The sequence below is a fragment of the Sorex fumeus genome, unplaced genomic scaffold, assembly GCF_029834395.1.
Source record: "Sorex fumeus unplaced genomic scaffold, SorFum_2.1 ptg000095l, whole genome shotgun sequence".
Taxonomy (NCBI): Eukaryota; Metazoa; Chordata; class Mammalia; order Eulipotyphla; family Soricidae; genus Sorex; species Sorex fumeus.
The window spans coordinates 2,389,060-2,408,713 of NW_026606152.1; the positions used below are offsets into that span (position 1 = coordinate 2,389,060).

Sequence of the window (19,654 nt, forward strand, 5' to 3'; positions counted from 1 at the left end):
AGGTGTGCCATTGCTGGCTTGTGATACAGCAGCCCAGCCAGTGTCCAGGGCAGCTACTGGGTGAAACCATCAAGGTCATATGCTCCAGTTTGTGTGAAATGACGCAGTTGGTTTGGTGGAGCTAGGGGCAGCTGGTGGTGCCAACATCAGAGGTCTTGATTGAGTATGTCAGGCTGTGGGGATGGCACAGAGACCAGGATGGTCATGTTGGGAGTCTGGTGAGGCCGTGCTGTCCTTCCAGCACCCTCATCTTGACATTGTCTGTGGCCCCCTGTAGAGCCCATGTGAGGAGCAGGAGGGTCGAGGCTGTCTGACTTTCCTGTCCCCCAGCCCCGTAGAGGACAGGTGCCACTGTCTGCTCTGGGGCATGCTGGTGCCTGTCCAGGGAGAACAGGACGTGTGTGCCATTTCAGGACCCTGAATCAGAGCAGTGGGCCGGGATGGAGAGGTTTCCTGAGGAGGCAGATGCTCAGTTGCCTGACCCAGTGGAGACTCGGCTGTGATAAAGCACTGAGTGTTGTGGGGGTTTCAGAGGTCCCAAGCTTCAGGCCTCTCCATGTCCTGGTGTGGTGGGGTGGGTGCTGGGAGCTCTGCAATCTTTCCCCCAAAACTGTGGAACTCAGCATGAGGCTATGCCTGGAGTCGCCTTTCTAGGCTACAGCTGCAGGCAGACAGGTCAATGCACTGGCACATTTTGTAGCACATGTGTGCCATGCAGAGGAGTGCAGTTGCATGTCCACGTGTGTGCAGAGGAGTGCAGATAGACGCAGATGAGTGTAGGTATGTGCAGAGGTGTACCAGTGTGTGGACAGAGGAATGCAGATGTGTACAGAAGACTGCAGGTGCATGTACAGGTGCCTGCAGATGTGCATAGGTGCATGTAGATGAGTGCAGGTGTGCAGAGGTGTGCAGGTGCGTGCAGAGGGGTGCTTACAGAGGAGTGCAGGTTCCTGTACAGATGCAAGCAGAGGTGTGTAGGTATGTGCAGACCAATGTAGGTACATGCAGAGGTGTCCGGGTGCATGTTTGTGTGCAGGCATGCATGAAGATGTATGTGGAGGTGTGTGTGCAGAGATTTGTGTGCAGGTGTGTATAGAAGCATGTAGGGACATATGGAGGCATGTGTGCAGGTGCATGCAGATATGCACAGATGCGTGTAAAAGTGTGCAAGTGTGTGCAGAAATGTGTGTGCAGGTGTGTAGAACCATGCAGAGGTGTGCATGCGGGTGTGTGCAGGTGCACGTAGAAGTGTGCAGGTACATGCAGAGGTGTGTGCACATTCCCCACGGCTGACCTCACCTCTCTTGCAGGTCATTGTGGGGAGCATCTTTGAAGTGGTCTGGGCCGCCATCAAGCCAGGCACCTCCTTTGGGATCAGTGTGCTGCGAGCCCTCCGCTTGCTGAGGATTTTTAAGGTCACAAAGTAGGTCACCCCTGGACTCTGGGGCAGGGGACAGTGGGGTGGGTGGCCAACACGCAGACTGGGCCTTGGAGGAAGCAGAGGGGCTGTTCTTGTGCTCAGGGTCTGGGGCCCTGGGGTCAGTGACAGAAATCAGTCATGCATCTGCCTCCCCAGGTGCCACTCCAGCACTGCCCTGTCCATCCCCGCCCCTCGGAGCTACCCCCTCCACCCTAGTGTTGTCACAAGACTTGCCCCAGGGCCTCACCCTGCCCCCTCTTGAAGGATCTTCCTACCCTCAAAGTTAATGCAGAAAAGCTCCTCAGAGGGCAGTTTCTCACCTCCTGCAGCTCTGGTCATAGAGAGGGAGAGGCCAGCCTTGCTCCTCCACTGCCCTGAATGAGTCAGCCTGGCACGTTCACCCCACGTCCTTCCTCCCTGATGTCCTTCCCCCTGCAGTGTCCTCCCCCCACATTCCTCCTCCCTGCTGTCCTTCTCCCGTGTCCTCCTCTCTCCATGTGCTCCCCATGTGTCCTCTCCCCCATATCCTCTTCCCCCCAGTGTCCTCCCGCCCCTGTGTCCTTCCCCTTATGTCCAGTGCTGCCCTCTCTGAGCCACAGTGATGTGACTTTAGTCTCTTTAGCTTTGTCTCACCACTTCTTTCTGTGTCCCTCACGCCAGTCATTCCACTGGCCACAGAGAGGCCAGGTGCAGGTGGCCTAGGAGGTGGTGGGTGTGGGGCGTCAGGTGCAGACTGAGAAGGCACCCTGGGCCCTGTGCTCAGCAACACCCTCTGTTCTGCACCACACCCGGCACGGACTCTGCATTGGGCTCTGCTCTGCTCTGTTCTCTGCTTTGCCCTCTGCTCTCTGCTCTGCTCTGTTCTGTTCTCTGTTCTCTGCTCTGCTCTGCTCTCTGCTCTGTGCTGCTCTCTGCTCTGCTCTCTGCTCTCTGCTCTCTACTCTGTGCTCTGCTCTGCTCTCTGCTCTGCTCTTTGCTCTCTGCTCTGATCTCTGCACTGGACTCTGCTTTCTCTCTCTCTCTCTCTCTCTCTCTCTCTCTCTCTCTCTCTCTCTCTCTCTCTCTCTCCTCTGCACTGCCTCTACTCTCTGCTCTCTGCACTGAGCTCTGCTCCCTTTTCTGCTCTCTGCACCCAGCTCTACTGTGCATGCACAGCACTGGAGGTTGATGTCACCGCGAATCCACTGAGTGCTGTCATGCCAGGCTCTGGGTGCCTGCAGGAACCCCAGCCAGCATGGGCTCAGGACCCCAGGCTATGAGATTACTTCTCAGAACCTGGCTTTTCTCAGCTGCATCAGTTGTGCTGTCTGCATCAGTAGTGGTTTTGTCAGAGTGTTGTGGGGTTGACTGGGGGCCAGCATCCCACGTGGTTGGGTGCTGTGAGAGGCTTGTGGGCAGGGAACAGGTTGGAACCACTGGGTTGTCTTCTCCAGGTGGGGGCCTTAGGGTCTTGGCAGTTTCCTCCTGGGATGAGTGGGGGCCAGACCCTGAAGGTCCCAGAAATCTTTCCAGAACCCTCTTTGAACCCTGAAACTGTTATAAGGAGAGGCATAAGCACAGGATTCCAGTGAGAAGGTGGCCGCCCAAGTGAGTGTCCCTGCCATCACTCTGGTCCAGGGTGAAAGGAGGGACAGGAAGTTTCTGGAACATGCACAAGGCATTGCTGCTTGTGCTCAGGCCACCAGGTCCCCATGACTGGGCTGATGGGGGACTGAGGTCATCCTGGGACTCTGGGCTAATGGGGGCCTGTAAGGTCCCACCCTCGGGACCCTATTGATGAGGCCTGGGCCCATCCTGGGGACCTTGCTGATGGGGTTTGGGCCCAGCCTGGGGACCCTGTTTTGACAGGCCCACCTTCAGGGCCCTGGGGGGGCACACAGTCAGGCAGCCTGCAGAAGCTGCCTGTCACGGAGCTGCCAGCAGTGAGGGTTGGGTGTGGGGCCCTGCCCTAGATGAGAGAGCCCTGTTTTGGCCTCTAGGAGCCTTAGGTAGAAGCACAGGTTCTAGCATTCAGGGAACATCTGAAGTCTGGAGTGCTGCACCCCACACCCACTGCCATGCCCCCTAGGGTGGAGAAGCTGTCTGGGAGTTGGGGTTACCTGCTCAAGGGAGCACAGCCCTGCGACCGACGTGGGCCTTGTTCCATGCTGCTTCTGGTCCTGGTGGCTGATGATGACTTCTCTGGCCCTCCCTGCAGTGTTGGCATGGGCTCTGGGGATGACACTGCAAGAGCTGGACTGGGCGGCCTGAGGATGGGGGTCAGGTGCAGGTGTGGGAGAGTGAGGGCTAGTCCTGTAGCCATGCGGTCTGCTGGTTACTGGACCTCACATGGTGGGTGCAGGAAAGTGGGCCTGGAACTGGAGACTTGCATGTGAGGCTTTACGGGTAAGAGGAGAGAGTTGGGGGGGAGGCAGCTGAGTCTGTCTGGGCACCCCTGCATGTCCCCACCACAGGTACTGGAACTCCCTGCGGAACTTGGTGGTATCTCTGCTCAACTCCATGAAGTCCATCATCAGCCTTCTCTTCCTGCTCTTCCTCTTCATCGTGGTCTTCGCTCTGCTGGGCATGCAGCTGTTTGGGGGGCAGTAAGTGACCCAGATGGGGCGTGAGGCTAGGGAGGTGGGGTGTGCAGCTGGCAGGACCAGGCCATGCCTAGCTCACCCTCCCTGCAGGTCAAGAGGGCACTGCATAGCAGCGGCTTAAAGAGGAAAACCTTTGGGGCCAGAGCGGTAGGACTGTGGGAAAGGCACTTGCCTTGCGCATGGCCAGCCAGACTCTATCCCCAACACCCTATGTGGTTGTCTGAGCCCACCAGGAGCAACCCCTGAGTGCAGAGCCAGGAGTAAGCCCCGAGCACTGCCTAGTGTGATTCCTGAACCTAAATAAAAAAAAGGAAAACCTTTTTAATTTTCCAGGTTCAACTTTAGAGAAGAGACTCCTACAACCAATTTTGATACCTTCCCGGCCGCCATCCTCACTGTCTTCCAGGTAAGGCTCTGGTCCTCGGCCTTTTCTGGCCTCCTCTGCATTCCTGGGACTGGAAGGCAGTTTCGTGCTGACCCCACCACAGTGCCTCAGAACCACCCATACACACTGTCCATGCAACAGTTTCCACTGTGTAGGCCTCATTGCGTGGGTCCCCCAGTGGGTGGCTAGGAGGGCAGGGTCACATCTGTGGTGACTGGATGGGACCTGGCGTCTGACCAGGGGGGACTATGTCAGGAGGCATGTGGGGTTACCCCGAGGATCTGGGGAAGCTTCCGGGACAAAGCTGCCAACTCATCTCCTCGGCCCTGGACCCTGCTGCCCAGCTCTGTGTCCTTGGAGAACAAAAGACAGCCACTCAGCCGTCCTGCATGCCCTGCTTCTCAGCTGGGAGCACTAGATCTATCTGCAGGCCGAGACTCCTGCTCTTTAAAGGCTTCCTTTGGAGGGTTCTTGTGGGTGGCCACAGGGCTCTGCCCTGCTCCTGTATATGGCCTCATGGATGAGACAAGCCCAGACATTTCTGTCCCAGAAAACCTTGGACACTTGTCCAGGGGATGGGCATTTCACTCTTGCTGACTCTCAGGGAGCCCAGTAGTTACACTCATGGGCTACTGACCTCCAGGGCTACCCACCCTACTCCTGGCCACAGTGCAGCCCACTATCTGTGTCAGGTCTCCCGGTGTCTGACGCTCTGATAGGAACGGAGCCTCAGCAGACCTCTCCACCTGAACTAGCCTTCTCCGGCAGCCTGGGCTGAAAGTGTGATGCTTGTCACCATCACGCCCGCTGCTGGCTACCCACCTGGCCTGTTCTGCGCCCTCTGTGGCCTCACTTGGGCTCCCTCGGGCTTCTCCCCTCCTCGGGTTCCTGATATGCTGATGCCATGCTCCTCTCTGCTGGACCAGTGTATGCCACTGACCCAGGTCTCTGAGTGATTGTCCCTGGGATTTTCTGGGCAGGAGGACTGGGCTGTGGCTCTCCCTTCCCCTGACAAGCTTCTTCTGGTGGGTCGGAGGAGGAGCTTTGCCCAGGGACCAGCCAACCGGCTCAGCTCCAGGAAGCCTGGGAGGCCGAGGAGGCTGGGGGGCTCTGAGGAGGGGACACAGGCCATTGTGCATGGGGGGTCCCCTCCTCAACTCTGCTCCGGACGTGGCCGACCCACGGAGGTGCCCACAGCTCCTCAGTGAGAGGGAAGCTCACCCGACAGAGCCACTCAGGCAGTGTCCGGCAGCTCAGTGCTGAGGCCCAGGCTTGGGGAAAGAGCACATGGCAGAAGGCTGTGGAGGGCAGGAGCCTCTGAATTGAGGCGGCTAACACCAAGAGTCACTCACTGTCACTGTCCTCCTGTTCATCAATTTGCTCCAGCGGGCCCAGTAATGTCTCCATTGTGAGACTTGTTACTGTGTTTAGCATGTTGAATACGTCACGGGTAGCTTGCCAGGCTTTGCTGTGCGGGGAGATACTCTCAGTTGCTTGCTGGGCTCTCTGAGAGGGGCGGCAACTGCCTGGCCTGGAGGATGGGAAACCCCGCCAGCTGTGGGAAGGGTGCCTGCCTAGCCACAAGGCTCCCTGAGTCCAGAGCAGCTCCGAGGCAGGAACAGCTGTGTTCCTCCTGTAGACTGGGTGAGCGAGAAGCCGTGACCGCTACCCTGAGAGTCTACAGAGAATATGCTTAGGGCCCGAGCTGGCTCAGGGCTGAGAAACCCCAAGTTCACCCGTGCCCCCATGCCTAGCCTGGCCCAGGCAGCTCTGCTGAAAACCCGGAGAGCACTGTGGACCAGCACCGCAGGGGATGTGACTCCTAGCAAGTGTGTGTGTGTGTGTGCGCGCGCGCGCACACACACACACACACACACACACACACACACACACGCCGCAGTGCCCCCTAGTGCGCATGTGTGTGAGTGGCGCAGTGCCCCCTAGTGTGCACGTGTGTGAGTGGCGCAGTGCCCCCTAGTGTGCATGTGTGTGAGCAGCGTCACCTAGTGACCATGTGTGTGAGTACCACAGCGTCCCCTAGAGACCGTGTGTGAGTGCCACAGCGCCCCTTAGAGAGCATGTGTGAGTGCCACAGCGCCCCTTAGAGAGCATTGTGTGAGCACCACAGCGCCCCTAGAGAGCATGTGTGTGAGTGCCACAGCGCCCTCTGGAAAGCATGTGTGTGAGTGCTAATGTGCCTTGTGAAGCTGTGTGACCAGCCTCCCCCAACCTCATACCCCTGCTGGTGAACACTGGAATCAATTGTAAGCACCTTGTTTAATGAATGTGGCCAAGTGTGTGAGCACCACAACCAGAATATGTGAGTATTTGTGAGTATTAACAGCAAGCATGTGTGTGACCCTGGTCATTACAACAAACAACATAAGTAAAGGAACTGTAAGGGGAGAAAAAAGAATACCAGTGTGAAGGAGGCTTCTGAGCACCCATGGCAGAAGGCTATGGGGAGTAACAATAGCACCGAGGACAGTCCCTATCATCTCCAAGCTTCTGACCCACACACCTGTGATTTACTGTGTGGCGGAACCAAGCGTAAGGGCATTCCCACTCAAAGCCCTGTCGGTATAGCAGTGTTCATATATCCTATATTGTGGTGATCAGAGAACTGGCAGCACACTGACCAAAGCAAGAATTGGGTGTTCCATGATCAAAACTACCCACCTCTCACTGTTTCAGATGTTTTCGCAAATGAACTAGAAGCAGATGACTGGAATTGTGTAGGGTATCCTGAAAATGATAAGAAGGAAAACTCCCAGCCCATTTTATGAGACTAGAAAGGCCAGTTATGAAAAAAAGACACAAGGACAAGATAGGAAAATGAAGTTTCAAACATAGAGGCAAACACCCTGAGGAAATGCTCTCCATTCAGCTTTGAATTTGCTCAGAGATTCTCTTCATGGTTGGCTGAGCTCTTAGAATTCCGAAAGGGTTCTCACTGTCTGCTAATGTACTTCCTTATTTCAGCAGATCAAAGAGGAAAAAGACAATGGCCGTGAATACACTGGAACTCTGGAAAAAGCCCAGTCTCCTCATGGGGAGAGGGCCAGTCAAATAAGGTTGGCAATGTCTGCTCAGTGTTAGTGTGGGGGACTGGCAGGTGTGACTGTGGCACAGATGTCCACCTTGTCTTTTCTTAGAGGCTCAGATCAAACTCAGGTCATGCTAGTTTTAGTGCAGTGGAACAAGGGAAGAATCAGGATTAAGAAGGAAGAATGTCAATGGTAGAGGCAAATCTTTGGAAAGCTCTGAAGTGCATGTTCTCATTGCACATGGCGAGAGCAGACCAGCCAGTCATTGGAGAGAAGCACATGAAAAGCACCTGATCTGGACGTCAGTGTAGGTGGATTAGATATGATTGTGAAAACAAGTGGGAATTTTCAAAGTACATACAGAGGGGAACGTCAGTAATGCAAGACAAGAGACCTTTATAAAGAGGATCAAAGAAGCACAGACTGTAGAGAAAATTACCCACAGAAACATATTACCCATATGTAATTCCAATCCCATGGAAGAGGAGGAAGTAACATGAGTGAACTAGAACCCTGTTCATGGGAAAGAACAGGTCGGGAAGGGCAAAGAGGAGCGTGGGGAGAGGACTCTGGGCTCAGGCTGGTGAAAGCACGTAAACATCATGACCAGTATTTTGTCAAGTCCAGGGCACCAGTCCCACAGCGACAACCCACTCCCTTCCCTCTCCACCCACAGAGTGACCTCATCACCGCCCATTCCTCTAATTGAATTTCAGAAATCTAGCACTATCCACGTTTGGAGAAGATGTGGACAAATGGGTTCATTTCCCTGTTGTTTGGTTGCTGAACTGACTGAGATGTGGTCCAGAAATTGAGTAAGAAACGCTGAGACTTCCAGGGAAAGGTTCTCAATTTATGGTCTGAAAGTGGAGTGGGAGTGTCATGAAACCAGTCATCCTCAGAAGAGTCCAGGAGACTTGTGGCTATCAGCTGATGAGCAGTGGGTCACAGGGTGGCCCAGTGTCCTGGGAGGGCTTCTGCTCGGCCAGACCCCACTCTGAGCACCACGCTAGGCATTGAGTGCACCAGGGTGGGTGAGAGGGACATTGGGCTTTACTATGCAGACCAAGAGGCTCCCGTAATGCTCAGAAACAGCACTTGCTGCAGTGTGATGCAGTGCATCCTTGTGACCCTGCAAATGGTGCAGGCTTGCTCACTCCTGATTTGAAAGTTTGAGGTCGAGTAAGCAGAAGTCTGACTTGGCAGTCAAGGCCTCTTGCTCCAATCTGAGCGGGGCGAGCAGGTTCCCATGAGGAGGGCAACCGCTATACTGCCCAAGTTGTCTGTTCTTTAACTTTTGGTGTGGTGGCTAAAACCTGGGAAGAGGAATCAGCCTATTGAGGGTTTTTGGACCCTGGTTTTGAGCTGACGTTGAGCCCAGGAGACCAAGGCATCACTGAGCCCAGACAGAGTTGAAGCTTTTGCCTATCAGGGCTCCAGTTTAAGTTGGGGGCTTTAAGTTGGTGGCCCAGGCCCAGGATCCCTGACCATTCTGCAGATTGCTCCTTGTGGAGACAGGGTAGCCGCTGGCAGAAGTTCTGCTGGACAAGGCTTGATGGAGTGTGGGCAGCCTGTGAGAGCCCCAACAGCTTGGCGTCTGCATAGAAAAGCAGACATTTTCCCTATGTGGCAGTCTGGTGCTGGAGGATCACTCTCTGAGGTTCACTGCTTGGCCTGGGCAGTGGACACGGATCTTGGATGGTGAGCAGTCTGTAGCCAGAGAGGATGTCTCTGCCCAGATGAAGGTTCAGGGCTTGAGCAATAATAATGCTTGAGGCCTGATCTGCGCATCCTGAAAGCGAAGACCAATGATGTGGTCTGCTGCCCACATGCAGGCCAGAAAGGCCCATCACTGTCCACCCAGGGTGACTCTGCTTCAAGCTCAGGGTCACACTCAGTTCCTGGTGACCTTCTGCAGGGTGGGGCACTGGCCCTTTACTGGATGCTGTGATGCTCATTGGCCCTAGTAAGCAGGTGGGCTCAGAGAATGGGGCATGTCATGATGTCCCTTTCATGGTGACCATTGTAATGCGCTCCCAGCATCTCAGAACCACAGCCTCCCCACATGTGCATGTTACTGCTGCCAGCTGGCCGAGTGTCCAGACCAGCTTCTGGTTTGAGTGGGCTCTTGGACAAGAAAAGTTCTGTAGCAAGTCCTGGCTGTGTGTCCCTAGCTCTGCTTGGGCCCAGTGCAGTCAGGAAGGCCGGTGGTGAGTCAGAGTGCAGACCTACCCCTGCTGACCCCAATTTAAGCCCTGCCTGTGGAGTGTGTCTCGCTGCTGGCCCTGGGAGCGGTGCTCAGTCCCTTGCAGACCCGTGGAAGTTTCGGGTGCAGCCAGGGCAGGGGATAGGGCAGCCACAGCCAAGGGTCAGCAAGTCACAGGAAGAAGAGGCAGAGACCCTTTGCAGGGGTTGCTGAACATGAGACATGACACCCAGTCCTAGCTTTTTGTATAGAGCAACAGGCTTAGTCAGAAATTTGATTCAAGAGAAAGACCTCATTCATAGGAGTAATAAAAGCTGTGCACACCAAGAAAGAAATCTCTGAAGTTTGGGCCAGAGAGTTAGTACTGGGGAGGGAAGGCACCAGCCTTGCATTGCAACTGCAGTGGTTGTGACCCTGGTTCTAATCCCTGACACCATGTAGGGTTCCCTGGTCGCCAGCAATGCTTACCAGTGGGGGGGGGAGGGGTCACTCATACAGAGCCAGGGATAGGCCCGAGCACCGCTATGCCTGGCCCCACTGGAAAGCAGAGTCAAGGCCCTTCTGTGTGTAGGGGACCTGCACAGTGGGAGAGGCACACTTCCCCTGGCCTCACCTGAGAATAGGGGACAGTGGGAGAGATGCTTCCTCCAGCAATGGTGGGTGGATGTGGGGGTGCAAGGATGTATATGTGGTAATTGAGATACAAGGGCATATGTGGGGTGTATGAGGTATGCAGCTTTATGTCAGTGTGCAGGGGGCTATGTATGGAATGTGTGTGTGTGTGTGTGTGTGTGTGTGTGTGTGTGTGTGTGTGTAGGGTATGTGGTGTACGTAAGTGTAGAGGTATATGTGGAATGGGGTATATGTGAGGTATATGGGGTTTGGGGTGCATGTGAGGTATATATGGGCTATAGGTATATGTGGGGTGGTATGTAAGTGTGGAAAGGTATGGTGTGTATATGGAGTGGGGGTGTATGTGGTATGGGGTTTGTGTATGTAAGATATGAATGTATGTGGGGTATGTGTGGGGTAGGGGTATGGATGTGTGAGGATATGTAAAGTGTATATAGTGTGGGGTGTCTAACATGGGTGTAGCTAATGTGGGGGAATGTGTATATGGTTGTAGAGTGAGTGTAGTGTGAGGTGTGTGTCTGTAGGATGTGAGTGCATGTGGGTCTATATAATTTGGGACTGTAGGGTATGTATATATGGGGTGTGGAGGGGAGTGTGTAAAGTGTATGTAGTGTGGGGTATATGTAATAGGATATATGTGTATGGGGTGTGGGGTGTATATATAAGGGTTGTGGGCATGTGTATCTAGGGTGAGTGTTTACTGTGGGTGTGTGTGGTGTACGGTATATGGGGTGTGGGGTGAGTATCTAGTGTGAGGTATATATATATGGGGTGTAAGTTACGTGTATATGGGTTGGGTGAGTGTATGTAGTGTGGGGGTGTGTAAGGTATGTGTATGGGTGGGGGAGCTCCTGGGGGGAGAAATATGCGGGTGCAGGATGCAGAGCCAAGGGGGCTGGAGCGATAGCACAGTGAGGAGGGCGTTTGCCTTGCACACGGCCTACCCGGGTTTGATTCCCAGCATCCCATATGGTTCTCCGAGCACCACCAGGAGTAGCTCCTGAGTGCCTGAGCCAGGAGCAGCCCCTGTGCATCGCCGGGTGTGATCCAAAAAGCAAAAATAAAAGCAACAGGATGCAGAGCCAGGCATCCCCGCCTCGGGGCTCTCCCCACAGATCCTGACGGGGGAGGATTGGAACGCTGTCATGTATCACGGGATCGAATCGCAGGGAGGAGTCAGCAAAGGCATGTTCTCCTCCTTCTACTTCATCGTCCTGACGCTGTTTGGAAACTGTATCCTTCTCTTTGCCCGTGCCACAGGACAGTGCGTGGCCTGGCTCCTCTACTCCAGGGGCACTGGGCGGTGGGGGTCAGGGGGGTTGAAGAGTTTGGTCCAGGCTGACGGGAGCAGGACTGTGCTGAGAGGGAGCGGCAGGTCCAGAGTGCTGTGAGGGTGTGTGTCAAACATCGAGGGCAGTGGTTGCTCTCTTCACTTAGGTTTATTCAGAAGTTTGGCAGTGGGTTTGGGAACCCTCCAGCCCCGGGAGAATGTAGAGCAGTGCGAAAGAAAGTTTTCTGTGGGAGGTGCCAAGGGACAGGCGCTGCAGGAGAGTCGGGGAAGTTTGGCCCAGTCTCAGATTCTTAGACTCCTCCCTGCTGGAGCCAGGATTCCTTCCAGTCATGTGCGCCCAGGCTCCCTGGCCTGGCTCAGGTGCTGTGACCTGGAGAGCCTTGGACTTTGGCGAGAGCACCCCAAGAGCCTGGAGGGAAGCTGTTTTCCCCTTGAGCAGCTTTCTCCTGCCCTGGCTGCCGGCCGCCAGGTGCCGTCCTGCTGGGCTCTGAGTTCTCCACCTGCACCACCACAGCTTCAGTGTTCTGCCTCCTTCCCTCCCACCCTCTCCAACTGAGCTCCTCTCGGCCCTGTGGCAGGCTTGGCTACTCCTGGGTCCTAGGTGGGGACTGGCCACAGGAGGCTGTGAGGCAGGCATGTGTGCTTATGCATATGTGTGTGTGTACATGCACATACGTATGTGTGCATATGTATGGGGGGGGGTTACTGCAGAGAGGTGAGGACCGTGGGAGGGGGCGGCCTTGTCAGAGGGAAGAGCCTGTTGTGAGGCATGGGGGAGTGTCCCAGCTGGTCACCATGGACCCGGCTGTACACTTAACCAGTCATGTTGGTTCCTGGGCCTTCTCATCCATGTGACTCTCTGGCCAGAGACTGAGGGGTGGGATCTCAGTCCGCTCTGTGGGCACAGGAAGGCCAGCCCTGGAGCATGAGAGGTGCTGGGGCCCCACAGCCCATGGTGTGGTGAGGGGACTCTGCCCTGCCAGGATACTGGCCAAGGACCACGCTTGGGCTGTCCTGACACGGGGGTTCTGCTGACGTGGAGAGAGACCCCAGGCCAGTGATGCAGTTCAACATCTGATGAGATTAGCTGGGCCAGGGACTCAGAACTCAGGGATCTAGCGGTCTGGGGAGGGCTGGAGTAGTGCGGGTGGAGCCCAGTGCACTGAGGCCAGGGGGGCAGCCAAGGGGGAGTGTCAGAAGAGGCTGGTGGCAGTTGGCAGGGGCTGGAGCTGAAAGTGTGGGGAGACAACTGGACTGCATGGCTCAATGGCTCAACCTGCATTTCCTTACTTCTGGGTGGGGATCACAACAGGGGCTTGTAGCCTGGCCTGAGGCTTAGTGGCAGGACAAGCTGCAGGGCACTGTGCAGTCTGTCCCTGGCACCCAGTACTGCTCATGGGCTCCCTAAGGCTTCAGTCTGTCCTAGGCGGGCTCTGCCCCAGAACTACTGCTGAGTCCTAGGAGCAGCCTCTGTGAGTTGAAGGTGCTTGTGGGAGGCTTCTCCCACAGGAAACGGGGGAGAAAGGTCTTGGAGCTGCCCAGGTGCTCCCTCTGAGGCTAAGTAGGCGAGCCCAATGTGCATCCAAGCTGAGGCCTGGCCACAAGCGCTACAGAGCAAGGTAGAAGGAAGGATCCCTTGGGCATTAGGAATGTGGGTGGCCTGAGACTGGGCACACAGGTGAGTGCAGGTTTAGACATGTATGGTGCAGCAAGGCACATGCATACAGGTGCACAAGGCTTCAGGCATCCAAAGTGCATGTGGGGGGCACTGCAGGTATAGGTCTGAACAGCATTTGCAGGCTGCCAACTCTGGGACTTCAGGGACAGGGGGGACACTGTGGCCTGTGGGAGGACGTGGGGGGTGAGGGTCATAGCCTGTGGGAGGGCATGGAGGGTGTAGGGTCATGGCCTGTGGGAGGGCATGGGGAATAAAATGTTCCCTTCCTTAGCTGGGCCAACCAGATACTTTACTGAATGTCTTTCTGGCCATCGCCGTGGACAACCTCGCCAATGCTCAGGAGCTGACAAAGGTATGCTGTAGGAATGCCACCTGCGGCCTGGGTTGGACATGTCACTTTGGAAGCTAAAGAGCCATGCCAAGGGCTGTCTGGTGTTTCAGGATCCCAGAAAGCAGAGTCCCTGTGCTTGGTTGGGAGCAGGGGCTGAGGAAGCAGGAGGTACATGACTACGCACATGGCTCCAAGAAAACGGGTCTTGGTCCTTGGAAGGGCAAACAGGAAGAGGAGTTTGAGTACTGTCAGTGAGAGAGCCCTTGAAGTGGCGGGGTTAGAGACATGAGTTGCACTGCCCATGTGGCCGTGTGAAGTGGGTTATGGCATCCGTTTTGGGTAAAGGGGTGTGTGGGTCGGGCTCTTGGGAACACAGCCGCAGTGAGGCCCACGCCTCAGATGCCGGCAGGCAGGAGCCAGGGGGAGCAGCTCTGCTCTGCACAGCAGGGCACAGAGGGGCAGAGCAGGGCAGAGCAGGGCTCAGCAGGGCACAGCGGGCAGTCCATTCTCCAGGCACTGCCCAGCAGGCATATCTAATGCTCATCTTTTATTCCTGAGCCCAGTGGGGGATGTGATCTCACATGCCTTCCCCTGTGGTTTCTGAGAGAGTGACACAGCCCCCTGCTTGCCATCTCCCCCACAGTCTTGGGCAGCGTGACCGGCCTGTCTGCTCTCTCAGCCTCAGGCTTATGCTTGGACCAGCCGTCTCCTGTGTGGGGGACGATGCTACCTCTCCAGCTGTGTGAGATGAGGCACAGCCTGTGCAGGACCTTGCATGTGTGCTGTCTCCGGGCATGTGCACACCCTGGCCTGGGGCAGAATCTGAGGGTGCCAGTGCTATGGCTTCACTGCCAGTGTTGCCATGCGGGTGTCCTTCCAGTCTCAGGAGTGCCCAGGTGCAGGCACAGCCCACACGCTCCCTTGCGTTGCTCTTGCTCAGCCCTGCTCTTCCCTCTGAGGGCCTGACCCCTCCTTGCTCTGTTTGCTGCCTTTGAAGCAGGGCTGGCCCATGTCCCTAAACACTGGTGGTCCCTCTGTGCTCACTGCTGGCATCGTGGAGGCTGTCTTATCGCCTGGACTAGCCAGCAGACCCTAAGGGCATAACAACCTGGCCCCCTCTTTCTGTTATTCACACTAAAACAGCATCATCTGGCTCTGAAAGTGAGGATTGGGGGCAGCCTCCCAGTGGTGCACTGTGAGTTTCAAATGTGGGTACGCGATGTGTGCGTTTGGTAGCCGGGAGCTGCCTCCCCAGGCTTCCTCAGTAGAGGAACAAAGAAACGGGGGACCACAGACTGATGGTCAAAATGGCCCCTTTAATGTAGAGCTGCTGGCACACTTATAGAACATCTGAGTGGGTCTGAGGTGTGGGACTGCAAGCAGGTGTGGTTGATCTTTTACCGAGGTAAAGCGTTTCAGTGAAGGCAGTTCTCTTGGGGGATTAACTCAAGGAGATGTTCTGTCTCCCAGGGACATCTATATTGCTTTTGTCTTTCCCTTTAATTGTAGACATTAAACAATTAAGTTTACTTCTTATTAATACTTGCAGTTATTTGAATAAACACAGTAAAAGATATAGATTCCAAAACTCAGTTCTCTGGGCTCCAAGGGCAAGCAAGGCTTTTACCATAAAATCTCAGACTAAGTCCTCAGGCCAGTTCAGCTTGTCTTTCCCCATGGGGGTCCTATCTCTTAAGTCATAACAGCTTGCAGAAAGAACGTGATACTGGGGCTAGAGCAAGAGCACAGTGAGTAGGGTGTTTGCCTTGTATGTGGCCGACCCGGGTTCGATTCCTAGCATCCCATATGGTTACCCGAGCACCGCTGGGAGTAATTCCTGAGTGCATAAGTCAGGAGTAATCCCTGTGCATCGCTGGGTATGACCCAAAAAGCCGGGGTAACTTTGCTGCTAGCCCTGGGCCAATCCCAGTCCCATAGTAGGACCTCCCTTTGTGGGGTGTTGGGAACTATGGCAATCGAAGCCTGAGTCAAGTAATTATAATATCTGCCTAGGAGTATATATATTTCAGTCAATCAACTCCCAAGTATTAGGAGCACAGCATTAATGGTCTTTCTTTGTTAAGGAAAGAACATTGCTCTATAGTAAAATATGAAGACTGTAGAGGAAATAGAAAAGCAAGAAATTCACTACAAATACAGAACCCCAGAAATTTTGACTTATAAGGAACCAAGATTGACTTGGGGTAATGTGAAGCACAAAGGAAAGGTTAAAGATAAACTCAGGGCATTGGGGGTGTTTGTAAGAGCACTGTAAGCTTCTCTGGGGAAAGATAATGGGGCAGTTTACTGATGAAGCCTAAAACACTTGGGGTTAATAACCAACAGTGCACTGAGTGGAGATTGGGGTCAGCGCCCCTGCGGTGCATCACAGGTGCCTGGGGTAGAACCAGGATCAGGCAGGCACCTTCGTGAAGCTTCTGGGGAGCATGGTACCCTCTCTTCTTTGAGCCTGGACTTCTCTGGATGGTCTGTGTGGGGGCATCTGCAGGCTACAGATGGGGCCTTCAGCTTTTCCCAGTAATGAGCCCCTAACAGTAGAAGACTCAAGGATGCTTTGGGTCCTTTGGGTCCTGTTGGTAATATATCAGCTCCCAGGAGACCAGCTGACCTGGATCCAGGGATTGGGGAGAAGAGCTTGTGACCCAGAGGGCCCGCTGGAGCACATGGAGACCTTGGCTTCCTGCTTTCTGCTGGGCTTGGAATCTTGGAGCATTCACTGCTGATGGCTCCAAAAATCTGACAGACACGTGGGGGAACTCGTTTTCATGGGGGGGAAAGGGACAGAGGGACAGAACTGGGGTAGCCTTGCAAAGACCAACATGGGATGAACAGAGGGCTATGTGCAGTGGGCAGGTGAGAAGTGTTCAGGCAGCGGCTGAGCCCTGCAGTGCAGGTCAGAAATGGACTCGTCTGCTCCGGAAGATGGCATGGGGAAAGAGCGTGGGGGCAGGAGTCCCGGCACCCTGTGCATGGGAGCTGTGTGTAAGCGGAGGAGCTATGTTCACATGGCGGGAGGCCGGGTGGGCCCAGACAGAGCGCAGCACTGGGGAAGACACTCTGTGTTCAAATAGGATGAAGAAGAGATGGAAGAAGCAGCCAATCAGAAGCTTGCTTTGCAGAAGGCCAAAGAAGTGGCTGAAGTCAGCCCTATGTCTGCGGCCAACATCTCCATCGCTGCGTAAGTGCTTGGGAGGGCCTGTGGGTTGGGGCCAGGCCCTCGGCAGGGCTTCCTCAGGACCCTTGATTTGACTTTACCAGCAGCCTCTGCACTACAGCTGTGCTGAGGGATGACCATGGGGAGGACTTCCCCCACCCCTCAGGTGTGTGTGGGAGTGAGGCAGGCCATGTCAGGCTCTTGTGCCATGACGGGTGGGCATGGGCTGTGGTCAGGGGCAGCACACCAATTTTGTGCCATTTATCAGAAATGTATTCTGTGAGCCCAGAGATTAAAGAGATACTTTTGTGGCCCCCAGTACTTAATGCTGCTTCCCCATTGGGTTCCACATGTCAGATGCAGGGAAGAGACTGAGGGAGCTCTGGATGAGGAAGCAGATGTGCATGGGTGTTCCACCTCATGGACACTGACCAGGACAGGGTTGGCCGCTGAGACAGGGAGGACAGCAGCGTGGGGCCAGTGGTCCTAATGACCATGAGAGGTCACAGGAGCCTTGGAAGAAGTGCAGCCTCAGTGACTCTGTCTGTAGTTCCGGGCCCCTGCCCTTCCCTGCCTGGGGCCTCCCTTTTCCTGAGAGCTCTGTGTCCCAAGCACATGTGGTGGCATGTGCACCGTGCTGCCGGGTGTGTGCTTGTGCACAAGTGTCCACTCTTTAGTGCACAGCATTAGTGTCTATGTGTGTATACCAGAGTGTGCCTGTGTGTGAGGGCGTGTGAGCCCGCGCCTGAGTGTAGGGGTGAGTGAGAGTGCGTGCACGCGGCCTGCTTCCTAGAGAGTGTATACAGAGGACCTGGCTCTAAGCACATGGAAAGTGCTGGACTTGCAAGGAGAGTAACTGGAGGAGGTCACAGGTTCTTGAGGGCCCAGTGGGGTGCATGGCCTTGCCTGAGGGGGAGCCAGGCAGGTTGTGGACACCCCCAGGTGTAGGGACACAATCGCGACTCGGTGGGCTTGCATGAGGCAGTAGTGTGACTGCAGTAGCCCTGGTGTGCAGGACAGTGCTGGCCCTGTTTGCTAGCATCGGCTCTCTCATCCTCAGGAGGCTGTGCTTCCAGCACCTGTGACCACAGGGCCAGCTCCTTGAGGGTGAAAGCTTAGAGAGGGGCAGTTGGGGCCCTCAGCAGGGAGAGTGTGAGTGTGAGAGTGTGAGTGACAGTGGGTGCTGGGCGCTTCCGCTGCGGGAGCAGCTGCAGACGAGCGTCGCTGTGGCACCAGGCTGGCATCTGGTGCTGCCTTCAATCTGAGACCTCACAGGGTACTCAGCTCCGTGTTGGTCATCAGTGTCTCTGTCTGAGTTCATCTGGGGGTTGGACCACATTTTCCCCAGTGGGCTCAAACAGCTGTGGCTCACCTGGGACTACTGGGATGCAGCTCTGGGATGCCCATCTGTGAGACACTTGGTCTCCTGTACTCTGGGTGGGTGAGTCCATGCGAGGACATCTTGTGCTAAGGGCTTGCTTTCTTCTGCAGAACCGAGGCCTGCTTGTCTGTCTGTCGTCTGTCTGCCCCTCCCCCTTGTCCTTGACCATTTCCTGTCTTTGAGGTTCATGTTTGTATGGTAGCACCTGCTTCCCCCTGCATTCATTTCTCCAGTGCCAGCTGCAGTGCTGGGGTGAGAACAAGGCTCCCACTGCCCTCTGCTCCTCACAGCTGTGCCCTGAGGCCTGCGAAGGAGGAGGACTGGCCCAGGGTTCTGGGAGGCCTGAAGGCCCCCCCCACCCCCCTGCCGACAGGTGTCCAGTGCTGATCTGCCTGGGGACAGAAGATCTGCTACTTCACTGTCCTGAGGCAGGCCCTGAGGGCCACTAGGCCAGTGGGCTTGGCCTCTGGTGATAGCCAGTCAGGTTCCAGGAGGACAGGGAGAACAATGTAGCTTGATCTTCAGTCCTTTGAGCTTCGTCACCCTTGTGATTCCCAGAGCTGGAGCACACTCTGATGCTTACACACACGTTCACACACATTCACGCCTGTGTTCCTATACTCAGATGTACTACACTCTCACACATGTTCACACTCACATCCACTCACAGTGTTGTTTATATCACTCACGTGTCCTACACTCTTATCCGTGTTCACACATGTGTTCATACCACTCATATGTCCAACATGTTCACACACATTTGCATACCATTCACATGTCCTACACTTACACATGTTCACTCACATCCACTCACAGTGTTCATACCATTCACATGGTCTACATTCATACATGTTTATGTGTGTGCATACCACTCACATGTCTTATACTCCCACATGTACACACTCACACATACTCAGTGCTCCTACCACTCACCTGGCCTACACTCTCATACTTTTTCATACTCACATGTGTTCATAGCACTCATATGTTCTATACTCTTACTCATGTTCTCACACGTGTTCATACCATTCACGTATCCTACACTCCCACACGTGTTCACAATCATAACCACTTAATGTTCATACCTTTCGCATGTCTTGCCCTCTCATATATTCACCCACTTGTTTTCATACCACTCACATGTCCTACATTCCCATACATGTCCGCACTCACAGGCGTTCATAACACTCGCATGTCCTACAATCATACATTCACATTCACATCCACTCCTACGTTCAGACGTGTGTTCCCACCACTCATGTCCTATCACAGGTTCACTCACATCCACACATGTGTTCATACTACATTCATGCCCTGCATACATATTCACCTCATACCCAACTTGTTCCTAGAATGCTACATGTTCTATGTATATGTTCACATATCCATTCACACATACACATATGATCATACCACTTACATGTCCCCCACTCACACATGCTCACACTCCTGTCTATGCACAATTGACACACATGTTCACACCACTCACAGGCTCCACATTCACACTTGTTTATGTGGTCACACA

General features: G+C 54.7%; 1 protein-coding gene across 7 annotated transcripts in view; it reads left to right on the top strand.

The window, feature by feature from the left end:
• CACNA1B (calcium voltage-gated channel subunit alpha1 B) overlaps positions 1 to 19,654 on the top strand; it is a 167,086-nt gene that overhangs the window by 51,342 nt on the left and 96,090 nt on the right. For all 7 annotated transcript variants that reach the window (XM_056132892.1, XM_056132893.1, XM_056132895.1 and 4 more), the window contains exons 13-18: positions 1,311 to 1,423; positions 3,874 to 4,005; positions 4,336 to 4,408; positions 11,389 to 11,506; positions 13,527 to 13,594; positions 16,666 to 16,772. In XM_056132892.1, the coding sequence (XP_055988867.1) occupies positions 1,311 to 1,423; positions 3,874 to 4,005; positions 4,336 to 4,408; positions 11,389 to 11,506; positions 13,527 to 13,594; positions 16,666 to 16,772 (611 nt within the window). The remainder of the gene's footprint in view (positions 1 to 1,310; positions 1,424 to 3,873; positions 4,006 to 4,335; positions 4,409 to 11,388; positions 11,507 to 13,526; positions 13,595 to 16,665; positions 16,773 to 19,654) is intronic.